At 46.6% G+C, this 27,463-nt stretch overlaps 2 protein-coding genes across 5 annotated transcripts; one reads left to right on the top strand and one right to left on the bottom strand.

Annotated features, from left to right (window-relative positions):
• Positions 1-420: 420 nt before the first annotated feature.
• On the bottom strand, positions 421-5,149 carry TEN1 (TEN1 subunit of CST complex). The gene is made up of 4 exons (XM_087750653.1): positions 5,011-5,149; positions 3,204-3,310; positions 2,924-3,081; positions 421-1,607 (listed from the first exon to the last, which is right to left on the bottom strand). The coding sequence occupies exons 2-4, from the start codon at positions 3,287-3,289 to the stop codon at positions 1,471-1,473; spliced, it is 381 nt and encodes a 126-aa protein (XP_087606779.1). The 5' UTR covers positions 3,290-3,310; positions 5,011-5,149; the 3' UTR covers positions 421-1,470.
• A 141-nt stretch (positions 5,150-5,290) lies between these two features.
• Positions 5,291-26,721, top strand: ACOX1 (acyl-CoA oxidase 1). 4 transcript variants are annotated; one of them, XM_087750649.1, is made up of 14 exons: positions 5,291-5,433; positions 6,563-6,722; positions 13,615-13,775; positions 18,560-18,667; positions 19,189-19,308; positions 19,875-19,990; positions 20,185-20,354; positions 20,652-20,814; positions 21,513-21,703; positions 21,949-22,128; positions 22,759-22,864; positions 22,952-23,095; positions 23,957-24,163; positions 25,150-26,721. In XM_087750649.1, exons 1-14 carry the CDS (start codon positions 5,304-5,306, stop codon positions 25,198-25,200), a joined length of 2,007 nt encoding a protein of 668 aa, XP_087606775.1. In that variant the 5' UTR covers positions 5,291-5,303; the 3' UTR covers positions 25,201-26,721. The 4 variants fall into 4 exon arrangements, with proteins under 4 accessions (XP_087606775.1, XP_087606774.1, XP_087606778.1 ...); XM_087750648.1 differs by lacking the exon at positions 13,615-13,775 and adding an exon at positions 16,711-16,871; XM_087750652.1 differs by lacking the exon at positions 5,291-5,433 and adding an exon at positions 16,711-16,871 and having other exon boundaries at positions 6,583-6,722.
• Positions 26,722-27,463: the final 742 nt, after the last annotated feature.

The following is a 27,463-nucleotide window of genomic DNA, read 5'->3' on the forward strand; positions in this document are numbered from 1 at the left end:
CTTGTAAAACCAGGTTAAAATCTTGCCTCTTGAGATCATGTTTTTGGACTTGGGCTGAACAGAGAGCACGCTGAGGCAGGGCTTTGGATCTCCACAACTGCGTGAAGAAAAACAAAAGGCTAAACTATGATTAAAGATGATAGCAGGCACTGTAATTACTGAGCCATCTCAGGCCCTTGAATCAAGCCTGCTGGCAACAGGGGACTTAGCCAATACCTGTTGCATTTTGATCTGCTGCTGTGCATTGTAGGGCTTCAGTCCTTATTTTCTAAACATTTCACCAGAGAATCCGAGCAAAAAGCAGAAAAGGCTGCAGGTGGCCAAGTTCCCCTGCAAACCACAGTCCCAGCTCACTCCAGGCCCAGGGACTCCTATAGCACAGGAGAGTCTTCTCTCTCATGCACTAACATTTTATTCTCGTCTCACATTAGTGATTTTCTGTCTTTTTGATGGTTTAATTCTGCCAGGTGGGCCTGGCACCGTGTTCTTAAACCAGAGTGGCTCTGATGTAACTTCATCTCCTCTTCTTGCAATTTTTTCAAAGCCAAGCACTTCCTTACACACCCAGTACTTAGGAGAGGGAGGAAAATTGCATATCGCTAAACTTTCTTACATCACCCATGGGGTTTCCGCAGGGCCTAATGCATTTGCCTTAGCAAGACAGAGGTTTTTAACCAATAAAAGACAGGCTGCCTCATCTTTTAATCTCTATTTAGGAAAACATCAGTCAAAACCTTTAGATGCTTCAAAAAAAATAGTGATTTAAGGTCTCCTAAACTTAGTTGTGTCAAGGAAGAAATTCAAGTGGTGGTTCTCAGGGCACTGCAAATATTTGTTTTAGAGCTAAAGTCAATTCCCCCCCCTTGGACACCAGCTCCTGAAGAACCGAAGAGGCAGGCGCTACTGAAAATAGTAAGTCTTTGTTCTTCTTGTTTCTTTGTTGGTCAGCCCAGATGTGAGTGTTTGGCCAGGAACGCTCCAGTGCGGCAGCTGAGTCACGGTAACCAAGCGCATGCACTCATGGACCCGCAGCCACGCAGGGCTAACAAACTCTGCGCTAATGCCCTCGGCCTCCGATGTGCCCGGTAACCGGCTGCACTTCGGCAGCGCGTGTGGGTGAGCTGTTTAACTCCAGATTCGGAGACTTCTCCTTTTTCTGATGTCTCCAAGCCTTGCATTACGAAAGGACCAGTATAACTCAAGCGCTCCCTTTCCTTAACCACCCTTTTAAACAAACAACAAACCTGCTTCCCAGAGCTATTTTCAGGGATGACACCTGGTGTGAATGGAGAACCCACAGTCACATACTGACTCACAGTCTTCAAGCGTTTCCCTGCTTACTGACTTGACTTTGCTATTTGCCACGGCAAAAAGCAGTATGTTGCAAGCCCACCTTCTAAATTTACTTTTAACGTATTTATTGCAAATGGCAGTGCAAGGGCCAGCGTATGGCTGGTCTCAGAGCTGCTGTCAGGACGTGCTGCTTCCCATCCGCTCCTGCCTCTCGTTGAAGTATTTCCTCTGCTCCTGTATGGCTTGTTCCAGCAAGGGCACCTTCATCCCTTCCACGCAGGTCAATATTCGCGCTTTTACCACAGGACCCTCACCTGGGAACATAAAAAGGAAGTTTCTGTAGAAAGAAAAACAGAGGGAGCAGCTCAGAGGCAGAGAGGTTCCCTCAGGCAGCACATGGCTCCAGCTGGCCAAATAACCATAGCCTGAGAACCTGCAGGAGGCCGGACCGGCCGCGTGCCTCCACCGACACGAGCAGCAGGCCCGGGAGCAGGTTAATTCAGTGACGTGCTTTCCCTCTGCCCTGTTGGCTACAAAATGCTGGGGACTGACACTGCGCTCTCCTTGCACCGGGGAACGCTGAGCCCAGGACATGTCGGTGCCAGGGCCTGCCATGCAGCATCTGGTTACTTCGTGGCTGGATGAAGTTTGGTTTTCCCTGTCTAGAAAGCATCGGGGATGGGTCTAAGCTCATTTCTGAATGCCTCTGTGCAGACAAGAAGAGGACAGAACAAAGCTGGGCTTAGAAGAGGCTCCATGCTGACTATAACCATTGGTGGCATTCAAATGGTAACACAGAGCTGCACAAAAGGGGCCAAACCTTGGTGACGCAGCCACCATCTCAGCCCGCTCCCCTTCCGCCCCTGCAAAATGGGGCCAACTCACTCCTAAGCTGTGATAACCAAAATAACGTCTTTCTAAAGGAATCTGGCAGCAGTGGCTTAGCAGGTCACTCACTAGATGCCACGTGCAGTGTGGCTTTCCATGTGCCACCGAGGATTTCAATGGCACGAATGCGAATACTTGTTATCAGGTGTGGCCAAGACAACACTCGGGATTTGCTTCGCAGCCCCACGGCGCAGCCCAGGTCCACTCCCCACACAAAGCACCGTGCTGCCGGAGTAACGCTGAGGGCACCCCAGGAAAGGACAACAGGGTGCCCTGCCTGACAGAGCCTGCCTGCATTCCTCACGCCCCACGTCTGAGGGCAGGGATATAATTAGAGCCTTTCAAGGATGGCAAAGACCAACCCAGCCGGCTCGCAATGCGGTATGGCTGCAATCAGCCACCAAGACGATGTGGTGGCTGGCAATGATGCCAGATGGCTTTAGCATGGGTTTCACAAGCTCAGCGATGCTGCTGAAGTGCTTCTTGTTTCTAATGAAATCTGTGCCAGAGCACCAGATTTTCACCAAGATAAGGGTGGTCCTTCTCACAGTCAACAAGGAGAGACAGGCTGCTCCTGCCCTGAATCACACACTGGTGTGACCGGAGGCAGCCGCACGAGATGAGCCTGCCTTGGCCGACGCTAACCTCGGTGACAGCACGTCTCACCGTGCCCCCAGGGAGCCACGAAGGAGCTGATGGACCACGAAGAGCAGCAAAGGGCACTGGTTCCTGGAGCATTTACCTTCCCTGTGTTCAGCCTCTCCCAGGACCATGTAGCAAGATCCCAGCTGGGCCTGGAACGGCTCCACAAACTTGGTGTCGACACAGACCTGGTACTGAGCTGAGCTGTGCTGAGTGGCGAGAACGGCTTCAGACCGGGCCATGTCGTAGCAGCATAACCTGGGAACAATCGATTTGGGAAGCTCAGCGGTGCAGAGAGAGAACAATTACAAACAAAGGGAGAGGGGTCGGCCAGCGGAGGAAAGGCCTGGCTTGCAAGGAGACCGGGGTGCCCTTCTCACCTGCCAAACGTCCTCAGCGCCTCCCCCTCTGGGACTGAGCTGTTGATCTCCCATGGGAAGTAATAGACCCCAGCACTTGGCAGCATCTCACACAACCGCTGCTGGGCCTGCGGGAAAGCAAAAGACCTGAGTTCGTGCCACCCCAGTACCTGATCCAGATACGAGGTGACACTGCCCCAAAACTCCTTCCTTGCCCAAGGGGCTGCAGGAGCTTCACAGCTTCCCTGCGGAGTCCTGGTTGCAGGACACACCGAGCCCTGGGCATCCTGGCATAAAGAGGGGCTACCTTCCCCCACCGCAACCCAGCGGGAACAGCAACAGGGAGCCCACCAGATCCTCCAGATCTCCCCCAGGCTATGGATGGGCTGAGAAAGGTTAAGCAAGTGGGGGAAAATGGTGATTGAGAAGTTCGGAGAGTGTGAGGGACTGAGATGCAGGAACAGACCCAGCTGCTGGGGTGACGGGGTACCACGCAGCAAGATTTAAGGTATGATGCCGAGTCTGTTCTCATGCTGCAGGATAAGAAATTCTGGCAGTGTCTTATCCTGCAGCTGGAGAACAATTACTTGGATACAAGCCAGCCTGGTTTCATCAGTAGCCATGGCGCAAAGCACACAGAAAAGCAGGAACGCAGAGCAGCTTCAGCAAGATTTTCATTCTGCCCAGCCAGTGCCGTAGCCAGGCTGTTGGCTGTGCCCCAAAGTGGTTTCTTTTGGCACCATTTTCCCCCCAATCTCCCTTGCAGGGTGCCTGTGTTCGGCGCGTTTCCATGCTCCATTTACTGCTTTTCTCTCTGGTTTCTTGCCTCGCTGGGGGGGACCCCAAGAGCTGCACGATGGCCCAGGCAGAGACTTCTGCAATTCAGACAAGTGGGGGCACCCCAAGGGGTTCGAGGACCCCCAATACTGATGATGCAGCAGTGGGAGCACGCTGAGCTGCAACCCTGTGCCTTTAATGCTTGGTGCCCCTTGCCCACCCCACGCATTGCTCAGGGGGTTGCAGCCTTGCAAACTGCCCCACCGCCATCCCAGGGAGGGCTGCCGCGGGAGGCCACCGGCACCCGGGGCGCTCCTGGCTCACCCCTTCCCTGCACAACCCGAACTCCAGCCCTGGCTGCCCCGTGGCCCCACACAGGGCTGCGCACACCAGGGCGGTGTGAACCCCTCTGGCAGGGTCCCGACTGGCAGCCACGGAGGTGGAAATCCACCTCCGTGCACTCTGCAGCTCCCTGCATCTCCTCCTCACCTAACCCAGGTTTAAAAAGCAGCTTCAGTTCCGCAGCAGGAATTTAATTCTGCACCTCCCGAGTAGGGCAAAGCCCGTCCTGCATGGCTCAGGTTTTGCTCCCGAATCACGCTGTGCAGCAGAACGGGGTCAGCCAGGAACGCAAGATGCTGAACGTGCGTTTCATGTGCTTTTTAACACACGCCCAGCCCCAACCGCAACACGCTACGTGCCCGTTCAGCGCGCTGCCTGACGCGTGTGCGACCTCAACCGCAGCATCGCTACGTGAGCGTTTAATGCCCCAAGCGCAGCAGGTCGTACGCAGATTTACGGCACTAGCTAGCGAAGGTAACGCATGACCAAATGCAGCATGCTATACGGGCGTTTAATGAACTATTTATGGAATTAACTATTAAGTGCCTGGCTGCAGACGCAGGATGCTATGCGCACCCTCGGTGTGCTGTTTAATGCACAGCTTAACGCATGCCCGGCCCCAGCTGCAACGCGCTCTACACCTAGTCGTCAGTCCGCACACCGTTTCCCGCCCAATTTCACCCAGAGGCTGCAGGCACGCCTGACTCACGCGGCAGCTCCGGACGCAGCAGGTCACGTGCGTTCCGCGCACGACTTAAGCGCAGAGGCGAGGCCGCTGGACGCACACCTTAAAGCCCGATGCCGTGCGCGCCAGTTTAAAGCCGGGCTTAAGGCAGGCTGGGCTTAAGCCAAGCCGGGCCCCGCCGCTGCCGCTTCCCGCGGGAGCCGGCGGTCACGTGGGCGGGCGCTGCGTCGTGACGTCAGGCGGCGGGGGCGTGGCCGGCGGCGGGGGAGGCCGGTGGCGGGGCCGGGCCGGGGCCGAGCGGAGCCGCCGCCGCGGTGATGATGATGATGATGATGAAGATGAACGCGGACCTGCGGAAGGAGCGCGCCGCCGCCACCTTCCAGCCCGAGCTGCTCACGCACATCCTGGACGGCGGCGCCGACCGCACCCGCCGCCGCAAGGAGATCGGTGAGGGAGGCCCCGGGCGGGCCGCCGCCGCTGAGGGGAGTGGGAGGCCCGTCCGGGTCGGGGGGCTGTGAGGAGGGGGAGACAGCCCAGCGTGGGGGCGTAGGGGAGGCTGTAGGAGAGCGAAACCGGGGTGTGGGGAGAGAGGGAGCCCCGAGAGGAGGGCTCGGGGCGGGGGGGGGGGGGCGTCGCTGAGGGCGGGAAGCCCCGGGGGAGGGGAGGGGGGAGGGAGGTGTGGGGAGAGGGAGGCCCGGGGGGGGAAAGGAGGGCGTGGGGAGGGAAGGAGGGCGTGGGGAGGAGCTTTTGGGGAAGGGGAGGCCCCAGGGAGCGGGGAATGCTGTGAGGGGGCCGTCTGAAGGCAGGGATTTTTGTCTAATGGGTTAGAGGGGAGCAGGAGCAGTGTTGTGTCCCTGGTCCCCTTCCCAGAAAGGATTTGGGGGACCCTGATAGAGCAGTGTCCTTTCACCTCTGTCTTTCCCCTTACTCCAGAGAGTGAGAGGCAGCCTCCCATGGGCATTTCTCTTGGGCCCTCTCCCCTCCTTTTTCCTTCCCAGTATGTTCTTGCCCAAGAGTACAAACGACCTGTTTCTCAGCCACCACTACCAGGATACGCGAGATTAATGAAATCTTTCCATCCTCTTTTCTTTTCCCAGCCCGTGCTGGGGTGGGACTGCCGGACTGGTGTTGTGTAACTTGTGTGCCAAAGGGGACGCAGGGAGTCAGCGGCCTCTGGGTACCTTGGTTTCCAGTCAGCATAGTGGGAATAACAGCTGTGCCCTTCTGCAAGGAGCCGTATGGGGATCAAAGTTCACGAGGCAGTAATGATGGCATTTGAGATCGTTATTGAGGGGCCTGCAGGTCTTACATCAGTGCATTAACCTCCTGCCAAGTCCAGAGTGCTCCTAACTTAAAATGTGGTTTATGCGTGGAATGGGAGAGTGCCCTGTTGCTAGAGTCCCTCTCTCCAAGAGCTTTGACTTCTTTCTGATTTCATTAACTTCTAATTTTATTTTTAATTTTCTGATATCTCTACCTTGAGGTACAGCAAGTGAGATACTGAATCGTTTCTCACCCACTGTCTGTTGAGCTGTGTGGAAACTGAGTTTGTTTTCCTCTTCTGCTCTGTCCCCAGAGGCCTTAGTTTTTAATGACCCTGACTTCCAGCACGAGGATTTGAACTTCCTGTCCCGTAGCCAACGCTATGAGCAAGCCGTCAGGAAGAGCGCTCTGATGGTGATGAAGTTAAGAGAATATGGAATTGCAGATCCGGAGGAGATCTACTGGTTTAAAAGGTACCTAGCTGTAGAGTTTGCTTCTTGTATGTGCTTTGATCATCACCAAGGACATCAGAGTTGTGCTTTTTTCCTATGTTTGCTGTCCAAAGGAAGCTAAAGACCTGTATAAAAGCCCAATCAAGTCTTGGCTTCAGTGAATTTCAGATGAAACCCTGATTTCCCAGAGATTGTGTTTTCTGAGATTTTTGACTAGAAATGCACCATTAATAATTGCACCCTTTTTATGCGGTGTATTTGTAATTTATATTAAATTATGCCTTTATGTGGTGCAGAAAGTAAAAAATGGGACTTGTAGTCTGATTTGTTTTTTTTCCAAAAGGAATAAAAAAATATACTGAAGTATTTTGAATCTGAATAGATCTTATGAGGTCGCAGCTTCTAATGAAATCTCTTAAAGCTGATTAATTTGCTTTGCACTTAGACCTATTAAAGTTGCATTACAGGCATACTTGAAAATGTTCCAAGAAGCTTCTAAGTTCTTGTTTATAACTCTCTGTCCTGTCTCCTACTCCAAGCTCCTGGTGCTGTAGTGGTTCCCTTTGACCTAGAGGCTTTTTGTTGTATCTGACCTTTTGTTTATCTGATAGTTTTACCCTTGGATTAAGTTAATAGCACTAAAACTATCTTTACATCTGAATTTCATTCCTTCCAGCTTGCAGGGAGCTTGGTTCTGATTTTGACATATTTCTCCCCTTAGTTCTATTAAACGCATTCTGATAAAATCAGACGGAAACTGCTCAACAGAGAGATTGCACAGCTCTAGAAATCTGGACTTAATACCATGAATATATCCTCTGGCACATTAAATGAACTTTGCACGTTAAATAATGCACAGGTAGAATCACGGGCCCCCTCTGACTGGATTTGTAGGCAAGCTGTCATTGGCCTCAGGGCATGAATATTGGGACCAGTTAGTTGAAATCATCTTGTCTGCTGTAGTTTTAATTTCAAAGAAATTGGTTTACGCTGACCTGTGTCACGGAAGTTCTCATGGAAGTGATGTAAAATGTTCTTTTGAAAATTGGCATCGGTGGACAATGATGACAAGAAAAAAGTTCAGTGACTGTGTTAGATGATTCAGGTACTGCATGGCAAAAGTTAATCATTAATTTTTCCTACACAAGGATTATTGGAGGCAATAGGGAAGTTTCTTCAATTATTTTTATGGAGAAAATTCAGAGAAGTCTATCCAGCATACCAGCTGGCAGACTTCAACGATGTAAATGCTGTCTTTTGGTAGCATTACTGACAACATTTTATGAAAACAGGACTTCTCTGTAGTAGTCAAACGATAGATTCTAGTTTTGGCTTTCCTTTGGGAGTCACCAATTCTTAACTTCAAATGGGTGAAAGCTTAATATTTCATATAGGTACCAAAAATACATCTATATCTTATGTGATATGAATAGGCAGGTGTGACTAGTCAGAATTCATGATGCAAAATCAACTGAAACAACGAGGAAGGCATACTTTTTTTCCGAGTCAATTCTAATTGCAGACATTCAGGATTTCAAAAGATAATTGCAATTACTGTAGGCTGACTGTATTTTCCAGTGTCTTCGTAATAACATGTAGAAGAATGAAGAGCAGTACATATACTTCTTACCTGCAAGTGAAGTTTGTTTGCTCCAAGAACCGTATACTGTTAATATGCTTGATTTGAGTTCTTTACTATGATGCCTGGTGTTTGCAAGGGAGGATATTGGCTTACTGCTTCTTAATGAATGGAAGAAATGTAAGGATTACTTTTTCATCCTTTGATTTCATTTGCATTTTAACATCTGTCCCCACTTTCTCACCTGCTGAGCGTCAACCACTTTTTAACCTTGGTGAACTCCACCCAACTTGCAGAGTTAAGTTTATTTCTGTCACATACCCAAACATGCTGATTGGTGCTAACTAGAAGGGACTTCATTTGTGTAAAAGCTGACCTGGAGAAACCGTGTTTGGGTTTATTTGTTTTTTGCAAACTGGAAAATTGAACGGATATGGTGTTGTGACATGCCTTGAATGAAGCTTATGAAGTAGAAGACCTCGATTCAGATGACAAGTTGCATTTATTGTGATTGACCATCAGATTTTTACATATGGAAGCTTAAGATATTTTGCCAGTAATCCCTCATGCCTTGTGATTATCCCCAAACAGGAGGAAGAGATTTATTTACATATGCAATTTTTGAGAATTTTGAGCTAGTCGTTTTGCTGTAGCTCCCAGAACTTCACTAGGTAGCTCTGCATCATGACTGACCAACTTTGTAGCTTGATTCATGAATAGGCGAGGAGAAATGCTTCTTCCTTCAGCTGCCCTGGAGGTACGCTTAAACAGTTGCTGCGGCTGTGACTTGTCAAACTGAATGCTCCTCCTTCCTGTTTCTACAAGGGCTTTGTGGACTCCGAAACATAAGAGAATCTATTAAATATATTTAGAAGCCATTTTAATTGCTTCTCATCTAGTCAGTTCTTCCTGTGTCTTCACATGTGTCAGCACTGCGGTTGCTGCTGTGACTACAGCTTATGAAGGCCAGCAGCCTTAAAGTGCCAATATTTCAGATTTCTTTTACAGTCTGACTGCAGCAAAGTGTAAGTCAGCATGAAAAATGGGAAATTTTTTATGTGTAATGCTACACAGTTCTTTGAAGAGAGCAATCTGGTCAGTTTTAATTCACCTTCAAATTTAAATAACCTTCATCGAGGAAAATGAGATTAAATGAAGAGGTGAAAAACAGTTGGGAGAAGAAGAGGAGATCCGAGAGCTGCAGCTCAACAGATGATTCCTGTGTTCATAAGCATTGCATGAGCGTGCGCTTTCCCTGTGAGAATTTGTCCCTGCTTCTCATTTTGACACTAAAGTGAGGACCTGGAGTAGCTTTCAGCAAATCAAACCAGAAAAACTGTAGTAGAGGCCCTACTAGCTGCTGCTAAATTAATTTGGAGTGGATGAGTCTGACTTGGGTTTTTTGATACAGCTAGAAAAGGAGTTTATTACCATAGCATTTGTTAACTCTGGAGCCCAGTGAGCAGAGATACACCCCTGGTTCCCCCGCTGAGGCGATCCTTCATGCTCTTCCTTGAGAGTCACCTCAAGAACTGCAAAAATCTAGAAAAGTTTACTTGCGGATTGTGCTTTAAAGTAAACGACCCTATTCTGTGACCCAGTTCTGCAGCCTGAGAATGTCTTTGCAGTTATTCATTTAGCTTTGGAGTCTCTGAAAACGTAGACTTTGCTTCCTTTGTACTCCGTTCACTGATAGATGTGTGATCAAATTCATCCCTCAAATACAGGTGCCTTTTGCTACATGGGTGGCGCTGGTTGCAGTGAAATCTGGAAAGATCTATATTGCCAAAGTAGCATATTACTACACATCCTTCTCCTGTAAGTGGATTTGGAACTGCAGCCCTCCTCTTGCCTCACTGATTGTCGTAGCGAATCTGACTTGAGAGTAACGAGGTGATCTTTGGTCACTGATCAAATTGCTAGTGCTAGATGCAGGTGGCCGCGTTCAGTCTTGGTGTAGCAAAGTGCTTGAACAGTTACACAGTGCAGCCGCTGGAGAACGAGAAGCTGTGTAGGTAGCGGGAAATGCCAAGTGGGAAAGTACAAATTGGGAGAGGAAGGAGTCGGAGTTTGGAGAAGGAAAAAGAAGGAAAGAAAAACCTGTTCTTCCTCCCTTCACAGCTAGTACCTCTTCTGTTTGCCCTGTGTCACGAGGAAAATCGGATTCTCTCTCCTTGTCATTCAAGCTGTTAAAAGGCATGTTAAGAAAATCCTGCTCATTCAGTGTGGAGTGTGCAGAGATGGAAAGTTCCTGCTGTAAATCAGCTAGCTTTCAGTTCTGCTTTCAGCTTTGTTAGTGCAAGAAGCTGTTAACATGCGGCAGTGCAATAATATGACCTTCTGACACGGGGGTGTTATCTGCTTGCAAAATGTCGTTCTTACTCCTATCAGAGAAGGTGCTAGTTAAGCATGAAATATCTGGCACTTGCAATTAAACTTAGTGAGAGGCAGTGAGAGTTGCTGGTGCGACCTTTAAGCAGATGTTTTTTCTGGAGCATTACCTTCAAAGCAGCAGTGTCTGACCTGATTTTTCTAACAGCAGAGCATGTGCTGCACCTTTTTCATAGATTCAATGGCTCCTGAAAATACGCAAAGAACTGTTCAATCTCTTCGCAAGCTGCACTGGAACAGCGTATTTCAAAGTCAGCACTCATTTTCTCCCTGTAGGTTTGTCCTTTTGGGCCTGAGGAATAGATGCACAGTAATTGTGTTGTAGGCAGTGAGGAAGTAAAGGGTGCTGCTATTGCTGTATGGCTCCTGGAGTAAAAGCAGAATCCGTGTAGGAAGCTATAAGAATGCTGAAAAATATTCTGTCTCCCTGTCCTTGTAGCATTTTTAAGCCCTTGGTCACCCTGATAACTTCTGCTTTGTAAATATGTGCTGCTGTAGGCAATAGAATATTTTCTGGTAAGAGAACTGGCTGCCTGGATCCCAAGAACTCAGGACACTGTACCTGCACTCACACCAGCTTAAAGCACAAGCGATACCTGAATCGCCAGTGTTAGGTTACTTGATGACAATAGTTTTGCTTCTGGAAGAATCCATGGCTCGTTCAATCTTGTCCATTTGAAAACTGTTCCATTTAAAATAAGCGTCTTCAACATGCAGTTCGGTGGTGCTGAAGAAGCTTTGTTCTGCTTTCTCTCACCCTAAGGCTGATTTTCACAGTTCGCATAGGGATCTGGTTTCGAATTATCAATTATTTACTCTGCTCCCAGGCACTCATTCCAGGCATGGTATAAAATGCCAATCAGGAATGCTGCTGTAATTTAAAAAACTATATGCATAGCATCCACTACGCAGTGTGGATCTGTGTTGGCAACAGACTTCAACGTGCTCCCTGGGCAGGTGTTAATACCTCGATGCAGTGGGTTGACCCTGGCTGGATGCCGGGTGCCCACCAAAGCCGCTCTATCGCTCCCCCTCCTCAGCTGGACAGGGGAGAGAAAATAGAACGAAAGGCTCGTGGGTCGAGATAAGGACAGGGAGAGATCACTCACCGATTACCATCACGGGCAAAACAGACTTGACTGGGGGAAATTGATTTAATTTATTATGATCAAATTGGAGTAGGATAATGAGAAATAAAAACTAAATCTTAAACCCCCTTCCCCCCACCCCTCCCTGCTTCCCAGGCTCTACTTCACTCCCAATTTCTCTACCTCCTCCCCCCAGCGGCGCAGGGGGACGGGGAATGGGGGTTGGGGTCAGTTCATCCCACGCTGTCTCTGCCGCTCCTTCCTCCCCAGGGGAGGCCTCCTCTCACTCTGCCCCTGCTCCAGCGTGGGGTCCCTGCCATGGCAGACAGCCCTCCACCAGCTTGTCCAACGTGGGTCCTTCCCACGGGCTGCAGTTCTTCACCAACTGCCCCAGCGTGGGTCCCCTGCGGGTCACCAGTCCTGCCAGCAAACCTGCTCCAGCCTGGGCTCCTCTCTCCACGGGGCCACAGGTCCTGCCAGGAGCCTGCTCCAGCGTGGGCTTCCCACGGGGTCACAGCCTCCTCCGGGCATCCCCCTGCTCCGGTGTGGGGCCCTCCATGGGCTGCAGGTGGATCTCTGCTCCACCATGGACCTCCATGGGCTGCAGGGCACAGCCTGCCTCACCATGGTGTTCCCCACGGGCTGCAGGGGAATCTGCTCTGGTGCCTGAAGCACCTCCTCCCCCTCCTTCTGCACTGACCTCGGTGTCTGCAGGGTTGTTCCTCTCACGTATTCTCACTCCTCTCTCTGGCTGCAATTGCTGTTGCGCAAAACCTTTTTCCCCTTCTTAAATCTGTCATCCCAGAGGCACTACCACCGTCGCTGATGGGCTCAGCCTTGGCCAGTGGTGGGTCCGTCCTGGAGCCGGCTGGTGTTGGCTCTATCATAGGGGCAGCTTCTAGCAGCTTCTCGGAGAAGCCACCGCTATAGCCCCCCCGCTACCAAAACCTTGCCACACAAACCCAACACGCTCGACATGGGAGGATATATTTTCCTTGTAGGTATCTGGGGCAGGTGGGAGAGATCTTGTGCGTAGGTATTCATGCGGAGCACTCATTTGTTCCTCCATCTTTGAATTTGGATGGGATAAGCATTCATGTACAATAGGTGGACGATGAAAAAACTGTTCAGACTGCAGAACGTTGAAGGGAAGATGCTGTCATTGACGACGTAGCTTTTACCCAGTGAAACTTTCTAGCATGTTTGTGTTACGGAGCTTGTTTTGATTGGGAATGTACTTTGCCTGCCATTGTGGCTGCTAAATCAACAGAGCTTTCTCTCGTGAAATAACTACTGTTTTGATGAAGCACATCTAAAATGTCTGTTTTTCCTTCCATTCCCTCCAGCACTAGCCTGTAACAGTAATTTTAATTGAAGGTGAGTTCCTGATCTCGCAGCTGATAGAAGCAGCTACAGGTAATACGGAGCGCTTCTGAAAAGCACTTGGTCACCTAAGAAGCCTTTTCCTTTTCAGTACACAGTGCTTCTAGCTAATATGGCCCAGTTCTAGGCTCCTGGCAGTAGTGGGATTGATTCTCCCCGAGCCTGAGAGATGGGGAGAAAATAATTTGGTTCTCATGTCCTCAGTTTTAAGTTACCCATGAATCTTTGTAGAATAGTATTTTTTCCAGTTACATAGCAACAGCAGGATTCATAGGGTGAATAAAATGCCTGAAAGAAACAGTTATTTTCCCATTAGCATTGCCTCTGATGCCTCCATATTTGGAGGTTGCTTGTGGGACAAAAAAAGATTGAAATAGGCAAAGAGATTATTTACCTTATGCTACAGTTGGAGAAAAGCCTTTCAGCATCACAGTAAGACTGAGATCCAGATCCCTCTATTTCTCTCCTGTAGAACATGCTTGGGCAGTTTTCCTGAACCTTTCGGTCTCCACTTCAGCATGTTTCGAAAAACCTTAGAGACCCAAACGACTGATGCTCAGAAGGAGAAATGGCTGCCTCTGGTCCATGGAGTCAAGATAATTGGCACCTATGCCCAAACCGAAATGGGACATGGTTAGTTCCCTTCAGGGATCAATGGGTAACCTCTTTTTTGTAACTCCAGTTTGTAAATTGATGATGCTCCCTAGGTAAATCTAAAAGGGGAAAGGTAAAATGGTTTGGTTAACCGTTGACGTTTCCTGCCCTGTAGCCAGACAGCTGCTGCATTTCACATCCCAGCAATCACAGGGGTAGTTTTGGTCTTTTCCAGAATGCACCTCTTAGCTGATCACTGACTTCGTAGTTGTTTACCTTTGTTTTGAGATGAGGAGGTTGTTCTGAGCCCTGGGAGTCTGAATTCCACTTGAACTGGTTGGAACATGTCTGTCAACAGTACTGTGGTTTTTATTTTTGCCTGAATTTGGGGTATGTGTGTGTCTCGGTTCTTAGTTCATAATGAGCCTGCGTAAACAGGTCAGAAGTATACCTTTAGAGGCAGTGCAGCAGGGGGAGATTGCACGTTTTTGTTTTTGAAAGTAAGGTATGCTTTGCCCCAAGCACTTTTCTTCCAGATGCTACTCCATTGCAGCTGTACAACTTCATGGAAAGATCTTGCTTTCAAAGAAGAAAAACATCTTATTCCTACTATTGTTGAAAACGACTTTTGCTTCTTCAAATGGAAGAACACTTAATGGATCAGAAAAGAGTCTTTTAGCCCAGAACCTGGAATTATGGCTGTTAAGTACCAGGAAGAATAGTTTAACAAACCAAAGACTTCAGTGCTTGTGCTGGCATCTAAACTTGGAAAGCACGACAGGTACAAGTCTGGACAATTGCAAAAGTGAGACTGTAATGCCAGTTGCCTGGCTCTTCAGTTACAGCTACTCATGGTAGCCAAAACGTGCGTAGAAGATGCAGCGGAGGAAATCCTGTCATCGTTCTGCTTGGGAGAGATGGGGTGAGCAAACCTAGCTCACACCAGAAGCTGAGAGACAACCGGGTGGCAACAATAAATGCCTGCTGACCTTGTTTGCTTTTTCACACCAGCTTCTTTCAATCAGACACACGTCCACGCTGAAGTGATTTGTTTTACTTGCTATTTCACATTAGATCATTGCACTTTCTTGCCTAGTGATGGTCTGGTTAGCTTATAGTTCTCATGTTGTCTGATGGCAAAATTCGTATTTTGACGCTTAATAGAACTATTATGGTGCTAATATGGTAAAGTAAATATACTTTCCATGCCGAATAATTAAAATGCAACCGTTTGGCATTCCTGCTGTGAATGTTGAGTATCTAATTACTTCATCAGTAAAGCTTCTGCAGTAATTGTCACTAAGCTCTGCTTAATTTAATCCTGATGTTTAGAAACTGGTGATGGGAAAACAGACCTCTGGATTATTGCATTGAATCCTAGCCTGGATGGGTAGTTACGGAGTTTTACCTTAGTGAGCACCGACTTGATAGCCTGTGTTGATTTTAACCTGTTCCATAGTGAACAAGTCTCTCGAAAAAATAAAAGAAAGAAAAAGCACAAATAGCACAGGGCTGAAAAGGAAAAAAAAAAAAGGCATAGTGAAAATACTGTACTGTTTCTACCTGCTTTATAGCTATTGCTAGTAAATAAGGATTTTCTTTCAGTCTTTGACTGTCAGCTGTGTACTTCTCACCAGTACTGAACTCACTTAAAATCTGGTGTTCCTGATAAGCCATTAGCCCCCTGTTGAGCTTGGTCACTGTTCAGTCAAAAACCTTAGAAAACATTGCGACTGGGTTTATTAGGTGGTTGAATTTATTTGTAGGTGCCTGAGAACAGCAAAGAAAAGAACTACAGGGCTTAGGAAGCTCTAGGGATAGAGCTAGTTCATATTAATGTGTGTTTAGAGGTAACACAAGTATGCGTTCTTCCCACTTTGATAAGAATGCCAGCTGAGTTTGAGCTCAGCTCGGATCAGTGCTCCTTCCATAATGCATATCTCATTTAAATATATATGTTCCTGCTAAAGAATTATTTCCTACGTAAACGTGCCAGATGGACAACCTTTGTACAGAAGGTACTGATCCTCACTCTATATCCTCACTATTTTAATACTCAAAGCTATCAATATTTAAAGATTTAATGAGCATTTAATTCTTTATATCGAAAAACTTAATAGACCACTTAACTACCTAACAGTGGTGTTTGGCAGAACTTGGAGGAAGAGTAGTTCTCATGAAACATGTTTAATTGGAGAGACTTTGTGCTGGTGATTTACAGGTTGAAAAATATTGACTTTCTTGCCTAGTTGTTTATGTTCACAACTTTGACTTACACATGCAGAGCACTGTCCTTTTAAGGGAGCTTTTAAAAATAGCAAAAGTTGAAGAGAGTTGAGTTGGAATGTAATATACACTAGTTGTGTCTGATCTTTAATAAAAAAAATAGGAAGTAGATAGTACATACAGTTAGGACTTTCTTTTTTTAAAAAAGAAAGTTCAGTGAAAACCTAGCTCATTCAGCTGGATAAACTGGGACTTCTACCAGGTTCTACCCTCAAACCATGGAAAAAAAAAAAAAAGTGGACTTCATATCTTTGGGTGAAGGCTCGCTTCATCCAGCCGGATCACGTCTTCAACACACTGACATTCTGACTCAGCCTGTTTAACTTAAGGATGCTCTGGTTTCCAAACCGTAGCAAAGGTCTGGTCTTTCTTTTAGTTTGGATTAATCCTTTTTTTACCAATCGTGGTGCATCAAAAATACAGGAATGTTGCAAATGCATTTTATGTATGTTTAGAAAGAAATGCATTGCAGCACGTTCATTTCACATAAGTGTAATTTCTTATTATTCAGGCCTGAGAAAAGGACAGTGCTCTGGCTTTCTAAATTACACTTGCTGAATTCTGATTTACACATGAATCATTTTTTTTTTCTTTTTGTCTCTTCCTGAATCTCCACCATGAATCCTCATGCTTGCTTCCCTCCCATAACATCCCCTTCACACGCCCATCCCATGACACTTCCTCACAGCTTTGTTCATCGTGGACGGCCTGAGCCTCTGGACCTTCATCTGGGCATGTTCCTTCCCACCCTTCTCACCCAGGCAACCCCAGAGCAGCAGGATCGCTTCTTCATGCCTGCCTGGAACCTGGAGATCATTGGCACTTATGCCCAGACTGAAATGGGCCATGGTACAGTACATTCACTAAATGCTATTTCTAAGAATGGCTTTGTGTACAAAGGATTCCCCTGCCTGGGAAAAATGGTGTGTGGTTACCCCACGGTCCTGACGCGAGCAATTGTGGCTATAGGGAAAAGTGGACGGCCTCTGAAATTCTTGATAGATCCTTATGCCACATGCTGCTTGCCCTTTTTTTTCCCCTATGGGAGAGTTTGATGTCTGTAGTTCTATATACGAGCATACTGAGTGCTCCTCTTGTGCCATTCAAACCAGTACAGATGATTGCATATGGCTATGGTGATGTCAGTTTGATGACATCTGTTCATTCCTACACTTACCATTCTTTCCAGTGTGATCACGCTACTTAACGTTCAGTGTGAAGACAAAAGGACAGAGGTTTAAGGTACTGAAAGAGATGCCAAAAAAAAAGTAAGAGTTGCTTCTCACCTTGGGACTGACCTTGGATCAGAGAACATGTGGATGACTTGGTTCCAATGCTCGTGTTTTGTGGGGAGTTTTATTCCCCCAGTTCGCTCCCATGTGTTCTTTTTAGTTGGACCATGACATGTTTGTTCGTTTTTTTTTTTTTTTTAATTCTCTGTCTCAAGTAGACTTTGTTGCTATTCCTTTGCTTTCAAGCTTTGAAATGGATTTTGATAACTCCAGCAGTATTGTGATTGAACACGTTCAATCCAAGTTTCAAAGGGAGGATATTATGCCTTGGGAAACTTTAATTTTGACATCTGAGAGTTGCAGGTGAGAATTATTTTCTAAAAATGAGCAGGATGCACCTTTGTGCTGAAGTGAAATGTGGAGACTGTATGAAGCATAAAGTAACTGCAAGCCTGTGGAGAAGCTCTTGCAACTAGTGAGGTTTGAAGATCCTTTACCGGCAAAGTAAGCCTGTGTTAAGCTGCCTGTGGAAGTCTGCCACTACCTCCATGCTTTGGAAATGTGGTTGCATCAAGGTGATATCCTTTTTCATGTTGAAGCTCTTGGCAGAGTCACTGGCTCTGTCTTGCTCTGCCAGTCCAGACTATCAGGAGCGTTCACAGCTTGTCTAGTTTAAGCAAGTAGGCCCGGTGATTTTTTTTTTTTAACGCAGGCAGGGACGATGCCACTGCTGAGACAGGTGTGTGTGAAGTGAAGAGTTGGGGGCAGAAGGCAAAGACTGTTCCTGGAATTGTTACCTTCATCTTTTTGCAGTCTCTTCATCTACCTGCATCAGTGCCCTAGGGGGGGAGAGCGTAGGCCTGCTGAGGGAATGAAGAGATGATGGGCACTAGTTATTTCATCTTACGGCTGAAAAGTATAGGATTGATATTTTGCAGTTTAATCAGGTTGCCGTTTTAGTGAAATCCAGGTGAGCGTGGTTTTGTGGACCTTTTTAAATGAGAAGGGGCTTCTGGTGTGTCATAGCAAGAAGGTGTCAGATTGGAGGTGCTTGGAAAACTAGTCTTAGACCACTGCGAAAAAAACCCAACATGTTTTCTGAGAATTGGCTTCAGGTCCCAGAATATGGTCTGACTCTCACTTGTCCTTCCTTAATTGGTTGATATTTCGTCCTTTATATAGCCTAAAAGCAAAGTTAACATTTGTATATTACTACTGGAGTTCAACTTTCCATTGTCCAATTTTGTCCTTGCCTCAGTTTTGTGACTGACTTTCTGCCCAAACAATGTGTTTGCTTATTTTCAGGAACTCATCTTCGGGGTCTAGAAACTACAGCTACTTACGACCCTGCTACCCAGGAATTCATCCTCAACAGCCCCACTGTGACCTCCATTAAGTGGTGGCCAGGTGGACGTAAGTGCATCGCTCTGTATCTAAATCTGGAAGAGGTATGGAAAAAACCTAGGGAGGTGATGTCACGGGTATTGTATCTACAGAACGATGATTGGAAGTTGATCCAAAGAGTTGGCTGAAGGGCAGTTACTCCGGCACAAGTAACAGACTTATCAGAGCCTACTAAAACTTTGGATTTTCTGTGTGCTTGGAATTGTTTCTTAGTCATTCACACTGTATGGATTTGGTGTAATTTTTGATCAGTTGTATCAAAATCTTTATATTTCCTTCAGCTCCACTGGCAGGTTTGCCAAGGACTTGGTATTGTATAGGCAAGAGAGTCGTGTTGTGCAACTTTCATTGACTTGAGCAACATGGTTTGTCTAGCTGTAGAACGCGGATGATAGCCAGTGTTGTAAATCTGGTTTTGTAACGCGTGATGTGGTTAAGGTAATCACAGATCCTGCTTTAAGGAAAGAGCTGCTGTGTATATAAGTATGTTGGCTGCTTTTTTTCCCTTCTGACTCCCGCTCCTGTTGCAGTTGGGAAGACGTCGAACTATGCCATTGTCCTGGCTCAGCTCTACACTCAGGGCCAGTGCAAAGGGCTGCATGCCTTCATTGTTCCCATACGGCAGCTGGGCACCCATGAACCTTTGCCAGGTAAAAATGAACGTTAAGGGTCTAGGACTCATGGAATACGTTAGGTCTGTTTCTCTCCAGCTGTATACAGCTGCATGTGTCTTGTTAATGTACACGGCTTGTTTCGCTCTCTGATTTCAGTGGGTAGATGGTAGGTCACAGGGCTTAAAGGAGTCTTTCTTGTGACTAAACTACCACTAAATCATCTTTCATGTCACACTTTCAATGTGAAAGTTTGGGATTTGTTTCTGTCCCAGTGTTTCCCAGCTCTGCATTCTGTGAGGCAGCATGTCCTGCTTTCTGAAAGGGAAAGAATACCTTTCATCATTCTCTAGCTAGAAGTGAGCTGGATGATCTTCAGAGACTCCCCCGGTGACTGGACAGTAGGACTGCGTGTAAATTATGAAGATCCCCGTGTTTTGATGTCCACTTTTCCATCAAAGAGGTCAAGGTCCTCCTTAGCTGTTACTCCTAACAATGCCAGGACTTGCTAGAAAACTAAACAGACTCTTTATTGGAGAAGGCTTGAACCTCTCGCGTGGTGTTTAGTTCCTATTTCTTAATGCAAGCGGCTTTGTCTGTGGCAGGTATTACGGTGGGTGACATTGGGCCAAAATTTGGTTACGATGAAATGGATAATGGCTACCTGAAAATGGACAACTTCAGAATTCCTCGGGAAAACATGCTGATGAAGTATGCCCAGGTAAAGCAGTGACTTTTAGCATATGCTGTTAGAAATGGACACTTCAAATGCTCTTGTGTGGTTGAATAGTGTACCAACAAGATTGTAGATTGCTTCTAAGTGCTACTTGATGAGTTTAGAGCTTGAGATGTGAACATGTAAAAGGGGGGAAACTTTAAAAATCAACAGGCTGTTGGTTTTTTTTTTTTTGGTAGGTTGAACCAGATGGTACCTACGTGAAACCACTTAGTGACAAGCTAACCTACGGGACCATGGTCTTCATCCGATCTCTCATTGTAGGCGACGCAGCTCGCTCCCTGTCCCGGGCTTGTACCATTGCCATCCGCTATAGCGCAGTGAGACACCAGTCTGAGCTAAAGCCAGGGTAAGCGCAGTGAAATAAAAGAGCAGCCTACGTGCTCAGGGAAAATTCCCGAATACTGGAGGGAAGAGGGACTTGGGTTGATGTTGTTTGCTTTGGCACTTGATTGTTTCAAAGCGCTGTTTCATCCTGGGAAGTGCCTTCCCCTTGCCAGAGGCTTTTGCTGTATGGTCTTAGATAGCCTGGCTTGATAAGGATGCAGCCTGTACTGTCGAGGTGGAGAAGCTACTTAGAGTTGAACAGGACTTCATGGCAGTTTGCTGGCCGCTGGCATACTAACTCGCCTGTGTTTTGCTCTAGGGAACCCGAACCCCAGATCCTGGATTATCAGACCCAACAATACAAACTCTTTCCTCTCCTGGCAACAGCATATGCTTTTCACTTTGTGGGAGCCTACATAAAAGACACCTATAGTCGTGTTAGTAGTGACATCAATGAAGGGAATCTGAGTGAGCTGCCAGAGGTACTGTGTCCTCTGTTGATTTTATCTAAGTTTTCTTTACAGCATGGGAGAAAAGGCATCAAGCCTTTTTGGCTTTCACTCATGAGATATCTTGTAATTCTTTAGATTCAGAGATCTCAAGCTGAGGATGTGCTGGTGACTTTTATTTCTTTATTTGCACTATTCACTTAGCAACCCTTTACAAAAAATAGGGAGTAATGCACAATCCGAAAGCTACTGTGAATATATTTTTTAAAAAGGTGACTTCCCAGGAATGATGACGTATCACTTGGGAGTGAAGACTGGTCTTATGCTTGTGCTGTAGCTTCTTGATTTTTCTTCCAAGCCACTGGGGTAGAATTGGTGTGTTGATCAAAGGTATCAGTATTGTACTGAGGGGTTAGGGTTGTAAAATGTCAGTTTTCAGTTAGCGATTCTGTGTGAGATCCTAATGTGACAATAGGCAATTGAAAACAGTCTTGGACATAATGCATAGAGACAGAAAGGATGGGGTACTCAAAAGAAATCTTTACATGCGTAGAGGCTTTTGTATAAATACTTTGGGTCAGGAAAGAGTCCTTACAAGAAAAACAAGACCCTGCGGGACACTGGAAGGATGGCTCTGCTTTTTTCTGGGAGCTGCAGTACATAGCACGTAGGTGTGCAAGCTAAGAATGGAAAATAAAAAAATCTAAACTGGCTTTGCTTTTGTCCATCAGCTCCATGCGCTGACCGCAGGGCTGAAGGCATTCACTTCCTGGACTGCCAGTGCTGGTATTGAGGAATGCCGGATGGCGTGCGGTGGGCACGGCTACTCTCGCTGCAGTGGCCTTCCTGACATCTATGTCACGTTCACCCCATCCTGCACCTACGAGGGAGAAAACACAGTCATGATGCTGCAGACAGCTAGGTATGGTAGCTTCCGTCCAGAGACGTTCTTGCCTTCGCATCGCAATCTTTGTAGCTGAAGTGATAAGCAGAAGAGTATCCCGTGTTACCATGAACCTGGTCTCTCGTGTTTCTGTCCCTTGCCCTAATTTTGACAGAAAAATATAAGTTTACAACTGTTCTTTGCTAGTCTGACCCTAGGTAAGGTAACCTCTCTTCATTCAAACAACTCTTACTTATGAGTTGCTCTGTTGTCTCTATTTTCAGGTTCCTTGTCAAAAGCTACAACCAAGTTAGTTCTGGGCAGCGGGTTACTGGCATGGTGTCCTACCTTAACGATCTCTCCAGGCAACGCATTCAGCCACAGCATGTGGCTGCTCGGACTGCGACTGTGCCCATCAGTGATCCAGTCAGCTTGGTAGAGGCCTACAAAGCACGTGCTGCCCGGTGAGTTCACACTTACTAGGCTGAGCCAAGCACGAATAAAATTGTGTGTCTTGGGAGATGGTAGTGATGCGCTGCCCTGGTGATGTTAGAGTCTCAAGATGTGGTTTGCAAAGCTTTGCTCATTGTGTTGCTTTCAAGAAGCGACACACTTTACCAGGCCGGGTCAGTGTGAAGTGCTTTGAGGCTACAAGAGGCTACCTACAGCCTACACATAGCCTTGTTACTCTGCTTCCTTCCATTTTGAAATATCTTTTTCTTATTTAAATGTAAAGTATATTCGAGCGTATAAATACCAACATTGTTCAAACTGCTCAGAGAACTATCTGGAGAGAAACAATCCTGCTATTAAAGCCTATTGTGAAGGAAGTGTGAGAGCAGAACAGGTGAGTAGGTATCCAAGCACCACGTATGTGCTGTCAAATGTCGTCTTACCCCTCTGTAGCTGTGTTCTAGCTGCAGCAGTGATGACAGGGGGTTTAGAGCCCCTCACTCCAGGCATATATTCAGTCGTGGCACGTGACCTCTGAGTTCTTCTGATGCGTTAGGCTGAAATTCATAGGAATTCAGTGTACGTAATCTTGTTAATGTGGTGTTATTGCCTAACCTGTTTTTGTTCCTTTTATGAAATAGGCTCGTAGAAGCTGCAGCAAAGAATTTGCAAGCTGAACTGAACCACAGAAGGAGCAAGGAGGATGCCTGGAACAGAACTTCTGTTGATCTTGTGCGAGCATCCGAAGTCAGTGATGTGCCTGATAAAGAAATATGCTATAAGAGCTTCTCATCTCTTCGTGAACCTGATTCACCTTCCTTTCTTTTCTTGTAGGCACACTGTCACTATGTGATAGCGAAGCTTTTCACAGCAAAGCTGTCTGAGATCAGTAATGCAGCTGTCCGTGCTGTCATGACTGAGCTGTGTCTCCTGTATGCACTGTACGGGATCAGTAAGAACACAGGGGATTTCTTGCAGGTTGGTGTCTTTCTCCAGCACTTTAAATCTCTAGAGACAGAGTCATTGTTAGCAAAGATGCTTTAAATGCAAAGTGGCGTGAATGCTTAGGCGTAAGGTCTTGACTGTTGACTTCCAGAAGGCCGTTAGCAGCGCAGGTCTGACAGAAGGCTCTTGTCAAGTTTCCCTTGTGATCTGCCAGAAGCAGAGTTGGGTGATAAATGGTAACATGGCATCTGTCTAGGTTAGCTTAAATGTTTTCCAGTTTGTGACCAGGTGTTGTATGTTAAAAACCAAGGAGCGAATAAAGGAGATGTACGTTAGATGTGCTCCGAGAGCGGTATGCATTTGTAAATGAGTGCACAAAAGGGAGATATTGTTCTCCGAATTTTAAGCCATCCTTCAGTGAATGGGTTTAAATTGTCAGGCATGACTTTTCTTCTCTTCGTTCTTTCACTTTGAGAATGCATTTGTGCAGCAGTGTTTTATTTTGTCTTCAGGCAGATGTGGTATGTTTTGTTTTCCTATTTTCCTCTTTGCTGCTTTCCAAAAAGTTCCCTGAAATCAGGAAGAATTTAATATGCACATTCTCAAGAAAACTTGCTACTGAAGTTAACGTCCAGGCATTCTAAAGAATGAGTCTCCCATCAAAGATTAAACAGCTAGGCAGTACGGTGGGCTACGCTAGGCATCTCCTTTTGCTTGTATGCTATGGCAAATTGCCAGTTTGATGACTTAGCACTTAGGAAAAAAAAACTAGTGTTTTGTGAAGTGCTGCATTTTTGTGTGGGGGAAGGCTGACCGATGTTAGACCACAGGGGAAGGGAAGGGAAGGTTCTTGTGACTTGCATACTCTTCTGATAATCTTTTTTTTTTTCCAAGGCGGGTATTCTGACCGATGCCCAAATTACTCAAGTGAACCAGCGCGTGAAAGAGCTCTTAGCTATAATTCGTCCCAACGCGGTAGCGCTGGTAGACTCCTTTGACTTTCATGACGTTCATCTTGGATCTGTGCTTGGCCGGTATGATGGCAATGTCTACGAGAACATGTTTGAGTGGGCAAAGAAATCCCCACTGAACAAAACAGAGGTAAAGAAACTTTATTTCTTCATCCTTAGGTCATGTGTATCCATTTTGATCCAGTGATCTCGGCACTTAATTGATGAATTGGGGAGACAAGTCAGTAGTGGTAATGGACCAAAGCTAGCGACCTACTTCTGCTCCTCTGCTTTCAGTGTGCTTTCTTCAGTTACCCTCCCCCGTGTACCTCACGCGAGTCCCTGTGGGATACATTTCAGTTTCTCAGTTGAGGAAGGAAATCCTACTCTCCCTAGAGAAACAGTTGAATTTTAAAGAAATTTTCACTTGCTGTTAATTCTGCTTAGTGACAGTGGCTGTGAAAGCCTTGCCTGTTTTCTGGCAAATCTTCCGGTGCCTTCAGGCAGTAGTAGTGACTGGAGAAGAAAATAAACTGCTCTCATGTAGTACTTAAGTGTCAGGTGTTGCACATCTGCCCTAAGGCTGTAGCTACAGCTGAGCTGATAAAAGAAACGGAGCTGAGAAGAGTCAGTGTCCCTCTTCCATCAGCCAAAACACGACTCCAAATCCCGTCGCGCTGGCCTTTACTGCCTGTACTTGATTTGGACAGACTGTCTCCTGCGATGGGCTGCCAGAGACTGTGGTTGTAGTTAAATCCCACCAGAACTTGCTCAATTTTTTTGTGCTTCTGAAGTCAGTGGGGGGCTTAGGAGCTTCATTACGGTCCCCTTAGGAGACCTCTACCAGTTTTCTTCGAATGAAAATGCCAAAGAATTGTCTGTATGGATAGAAGGTGTCTTGCATTCTTTCTTCTCACAAGAAAGGTAGTGGGGAAGCTGTTTCTTGTGGCTTATATTCTCATCCTCTGTGTCATATAGACACTCAAATACAGGACTTAGCTGGCTGTTCTTAAATCCCCGAAGTGCCTCTGATTCAGATTTCCTTGGTATAAAAGCACACTGCAAGATGTAAAGAGCTAAAACTGTTCTAAAGCTCAGGCCTGACCTTGCTGTAACCACTGTCTTCTCCTCTTACAGGTGCATGAGTCTTTCCACAAACACCTGAAGCCGATGCAAGCCAAGCTGTGACGCCTGCTGTTTTTTTCAAAACGCACACTTTTCCTGACCTGAAAACTGGGTGTTTGCATCCTTTCTTCAGGCACCTAAATCGAACCTTTCAAACCCCGGTAGCTGTAGGACAGTGAATAATTGTAGCCTTTCTTTCCACTGTTATAAATCGAGGAGGTGTTTGGGGAGAGCGCGTAGGGATTGATGCCTGTTTCTAAAGTGCAATTATAATGGTAAAATTAACCTTTTAAAAATCTGGGAAAGCTTTATGGATTCATACAAGGATTGCTTTTGTGAAGCTGCTAACTAGAGAGAAGTTACTGTCAACTGGAAAGGTAGCAGGATTTTACTACTAAGTAGTTAACAGCCCTCAGGCAATAGCTTCCAGCGAGCAGTTATGTCCTCCCCCCAGAAAGCATCCATGTCTTGATTTTTTTTTTTTTATTTTTTTTTTTTTTAAGATTAGCATCACCTCTCTCCTTTGGCAAACGTTTATGCTCTCTGAAGCCTCCTGCGTAGTTTTGTGCACATGAATCTGCACGTGGCACTGCTTTCCCGGGCTAGCTGGGAAGTAAATACCCATCCTTCTCTGCAGCTCCGCTTCATTCATCTTTCCAGAAGACACCTTCATGTTTTCCAAGGCATCCTTCTTCCCTGCCCCGCAGAAACTCCTTTTGCCCGTGTGCTGTCGCCCACACTGGCACCTTACTCTTTGTTAATAGGAAGCCAAAGGAGAATATAGTGATGCTGCTCTGAGGAAAAAGCCAAGCAGTAATCAGCCAGGTGCTGATAATAGATGTTCTGCCCTTCTTTTAGCTGTTGGTATTTTCATAGCACTATCTCAAAGCACTTTACAAATGTTAATTACGGTGATTTGATGTGAAAAAGCACCACGTGTGGCGGCTGAAACTGCAAATTTGACTTGGAGTGATGAAGCCAGTATCTGAGGGCAGAAATCAGTTGACTGAGGTCCTTGGGCCTTCAGAGTGTTCTGGGATGTTCTTCTGGTTTTTAAAGGCACTTCTTCAAGACAACGACAATCCCAAGTGAAGGGTCTAGATTTTGTTTTTCCTACCCATGCATTTCCAAGGAGCTTTCTCCGATTTGCTTAATTTTGGTTTTATATTGACTTGGGACTTGCCCAGTGCTGTCTGGATTAACAGATGAAAGATTTCGCTTTTAGCAGAACCTCCTGACACCCAGTGAAATCAGTGCAACTACAGCTGAGCAAAATTGTTGCTGTTTTTCACCACCAATAACTCTGTCCAGTAACAATAAAACCTCTCTTCACCACAGATAAGAACAACTTTGAGCTTAAAATGGTAAAAATCTTCAGCATAAACCCAAATCCCGCAGTTCTGAAGCAACACCTGAGAACCGTTTCCCTGACAGCTTTGGTATCTGTTAAAGTCTCTAATTTCAGATCAGTTTTCATGGAGGACATTTTCCTGGCACTAACAACGATCAGACACAATGTTTGGCTCCACACGCAGTAGCCGAACAGAAAGAAATGTTTAATTTTAAATAAAATAATCAAGCTTACGTTTTGGCTGCTGAGTCTTTCAGGTCGAATGGAACGGCCGCCGTTCAGGCTCCCGAAGGCGGGACAGGGCTTTGCCTGCCGGTGGTGCTGCCCCGGGGAGGGGCGCGGGAGGAGCGGGGTGCCCGCGCGTTCCCGAGGACAGGACTAGCTATAACTGTATGTACAGAGTTAATAAATTACCAAAATGTGTTTTCAAAGTGCCTTTCTGTCATGCGTTGCCATCAGTGGATCTCATTTAAAGTAACGGGGGAAGCAGACTGAAGTATTCAAAAGACCTTAAATTAGTTGGATTTTATTGGTTTTATTTCTAGTCCGAGCTTTCTGGCTTTGCTCTGCGGCGTTCTAGGGCCGCCAGCCCGGTCCGACAGCTATCGCTGGCGGTGGCACGCTGCTCGGTGGTGTTGCGGCTCTTGTTGCTGGCTGATCACCGCCAACAGCAACGGTTGAGCACTAGTTTTTGGCAGCAGAAGCTGTAATTCGTACAAGCTATTTCTTTCAAGTTATTCCCCCCTGTTTTTTTGGAGTAGATCGCGATGTAACGGCAAATGCTGTGCTCCCTTGCTGTTGGTGAGGGTGTTGTACGCTTTTCTTTTCATCTTGCTGCTGGTGGTGGTAATACCCGAATGCCACAACCTGGCGTGACTTGCCGTGGTCAGCAAACAGCATTTAAACTCTGTCAAACGGCCCTGCGTCCTCGTTAGGACTCGTCCGTCTTGTGACAAAATGCGATGGTACCGTTTC

Source organism: Nipponia nippon, unplaced genomic scaffold (genome assembly GCF_047370975.1).
Source record: "Nipponia nippon isolate SJK-2023a ecotype South Korea unplaced genomic scaffold, ASM4737097v1 scaffold_14, whole genome shotgun sequence".
In the NCBI taxonomy this organism is placed as follows: domain Eukaryota; kingdom Metazoa; phylum Chordata; class Aves; order Pelecaniformes; family Threskiornithidae; genus Nipponia; species Nipponia nippon.

What these genes read in the sequence shown, in the direction of transcription:
- TEN1 (XM_087750653.1), bottom strand. Translation starts at nt 3,289, where the DNA reads ATGCTGCCAAGTGCTGGGGTCTATTACTTCCCATGGGAGATCAACAGC. An exon ending in GCGCTGAGGACGTTTGGCAG is followed by an intron (nt 3,082 to 3,203) that starts GTGAGAAGGGCA and finishes GATTGTTCCCAG; the next exon opens with GTTATGCTGCTACGACATGG. An exon ending in AGAGGCTGAACACAGGGAAG is followed by an intron (nt 1,608 to 2,923) that starts GTAAATGCTCCA and finishes TTATGTTCCCAG; the next exon opens with GTGAGGGTCCTGTGGTAAAA.
- ACOX1 (XM_087750649.1), top strand. Translation starts at nt 5,304, where the DNA reads ATGATGATGATGATGATGAAGATGAACGCGGACCTGCGGAAGGAGCGC. An exon ending in TGCTGATGAAGTATGCCCAG is followed by an intron (nt 19,991 to 20,184) that starts GTAAAGCAGTGA and finishes TTTTTTTGGTAG; the next exon opens with GTTGAACCAGATGGTACCTA. An exon ending in ATGATGCTGCAGACAGCTAG is followed by an intron (nt 21,704 to 21,948) that starts GTATGGTAGCTT and finishes CTCTATTTTCAG; the next exon opens with GTTCCTTGTCAAAAGCTACA.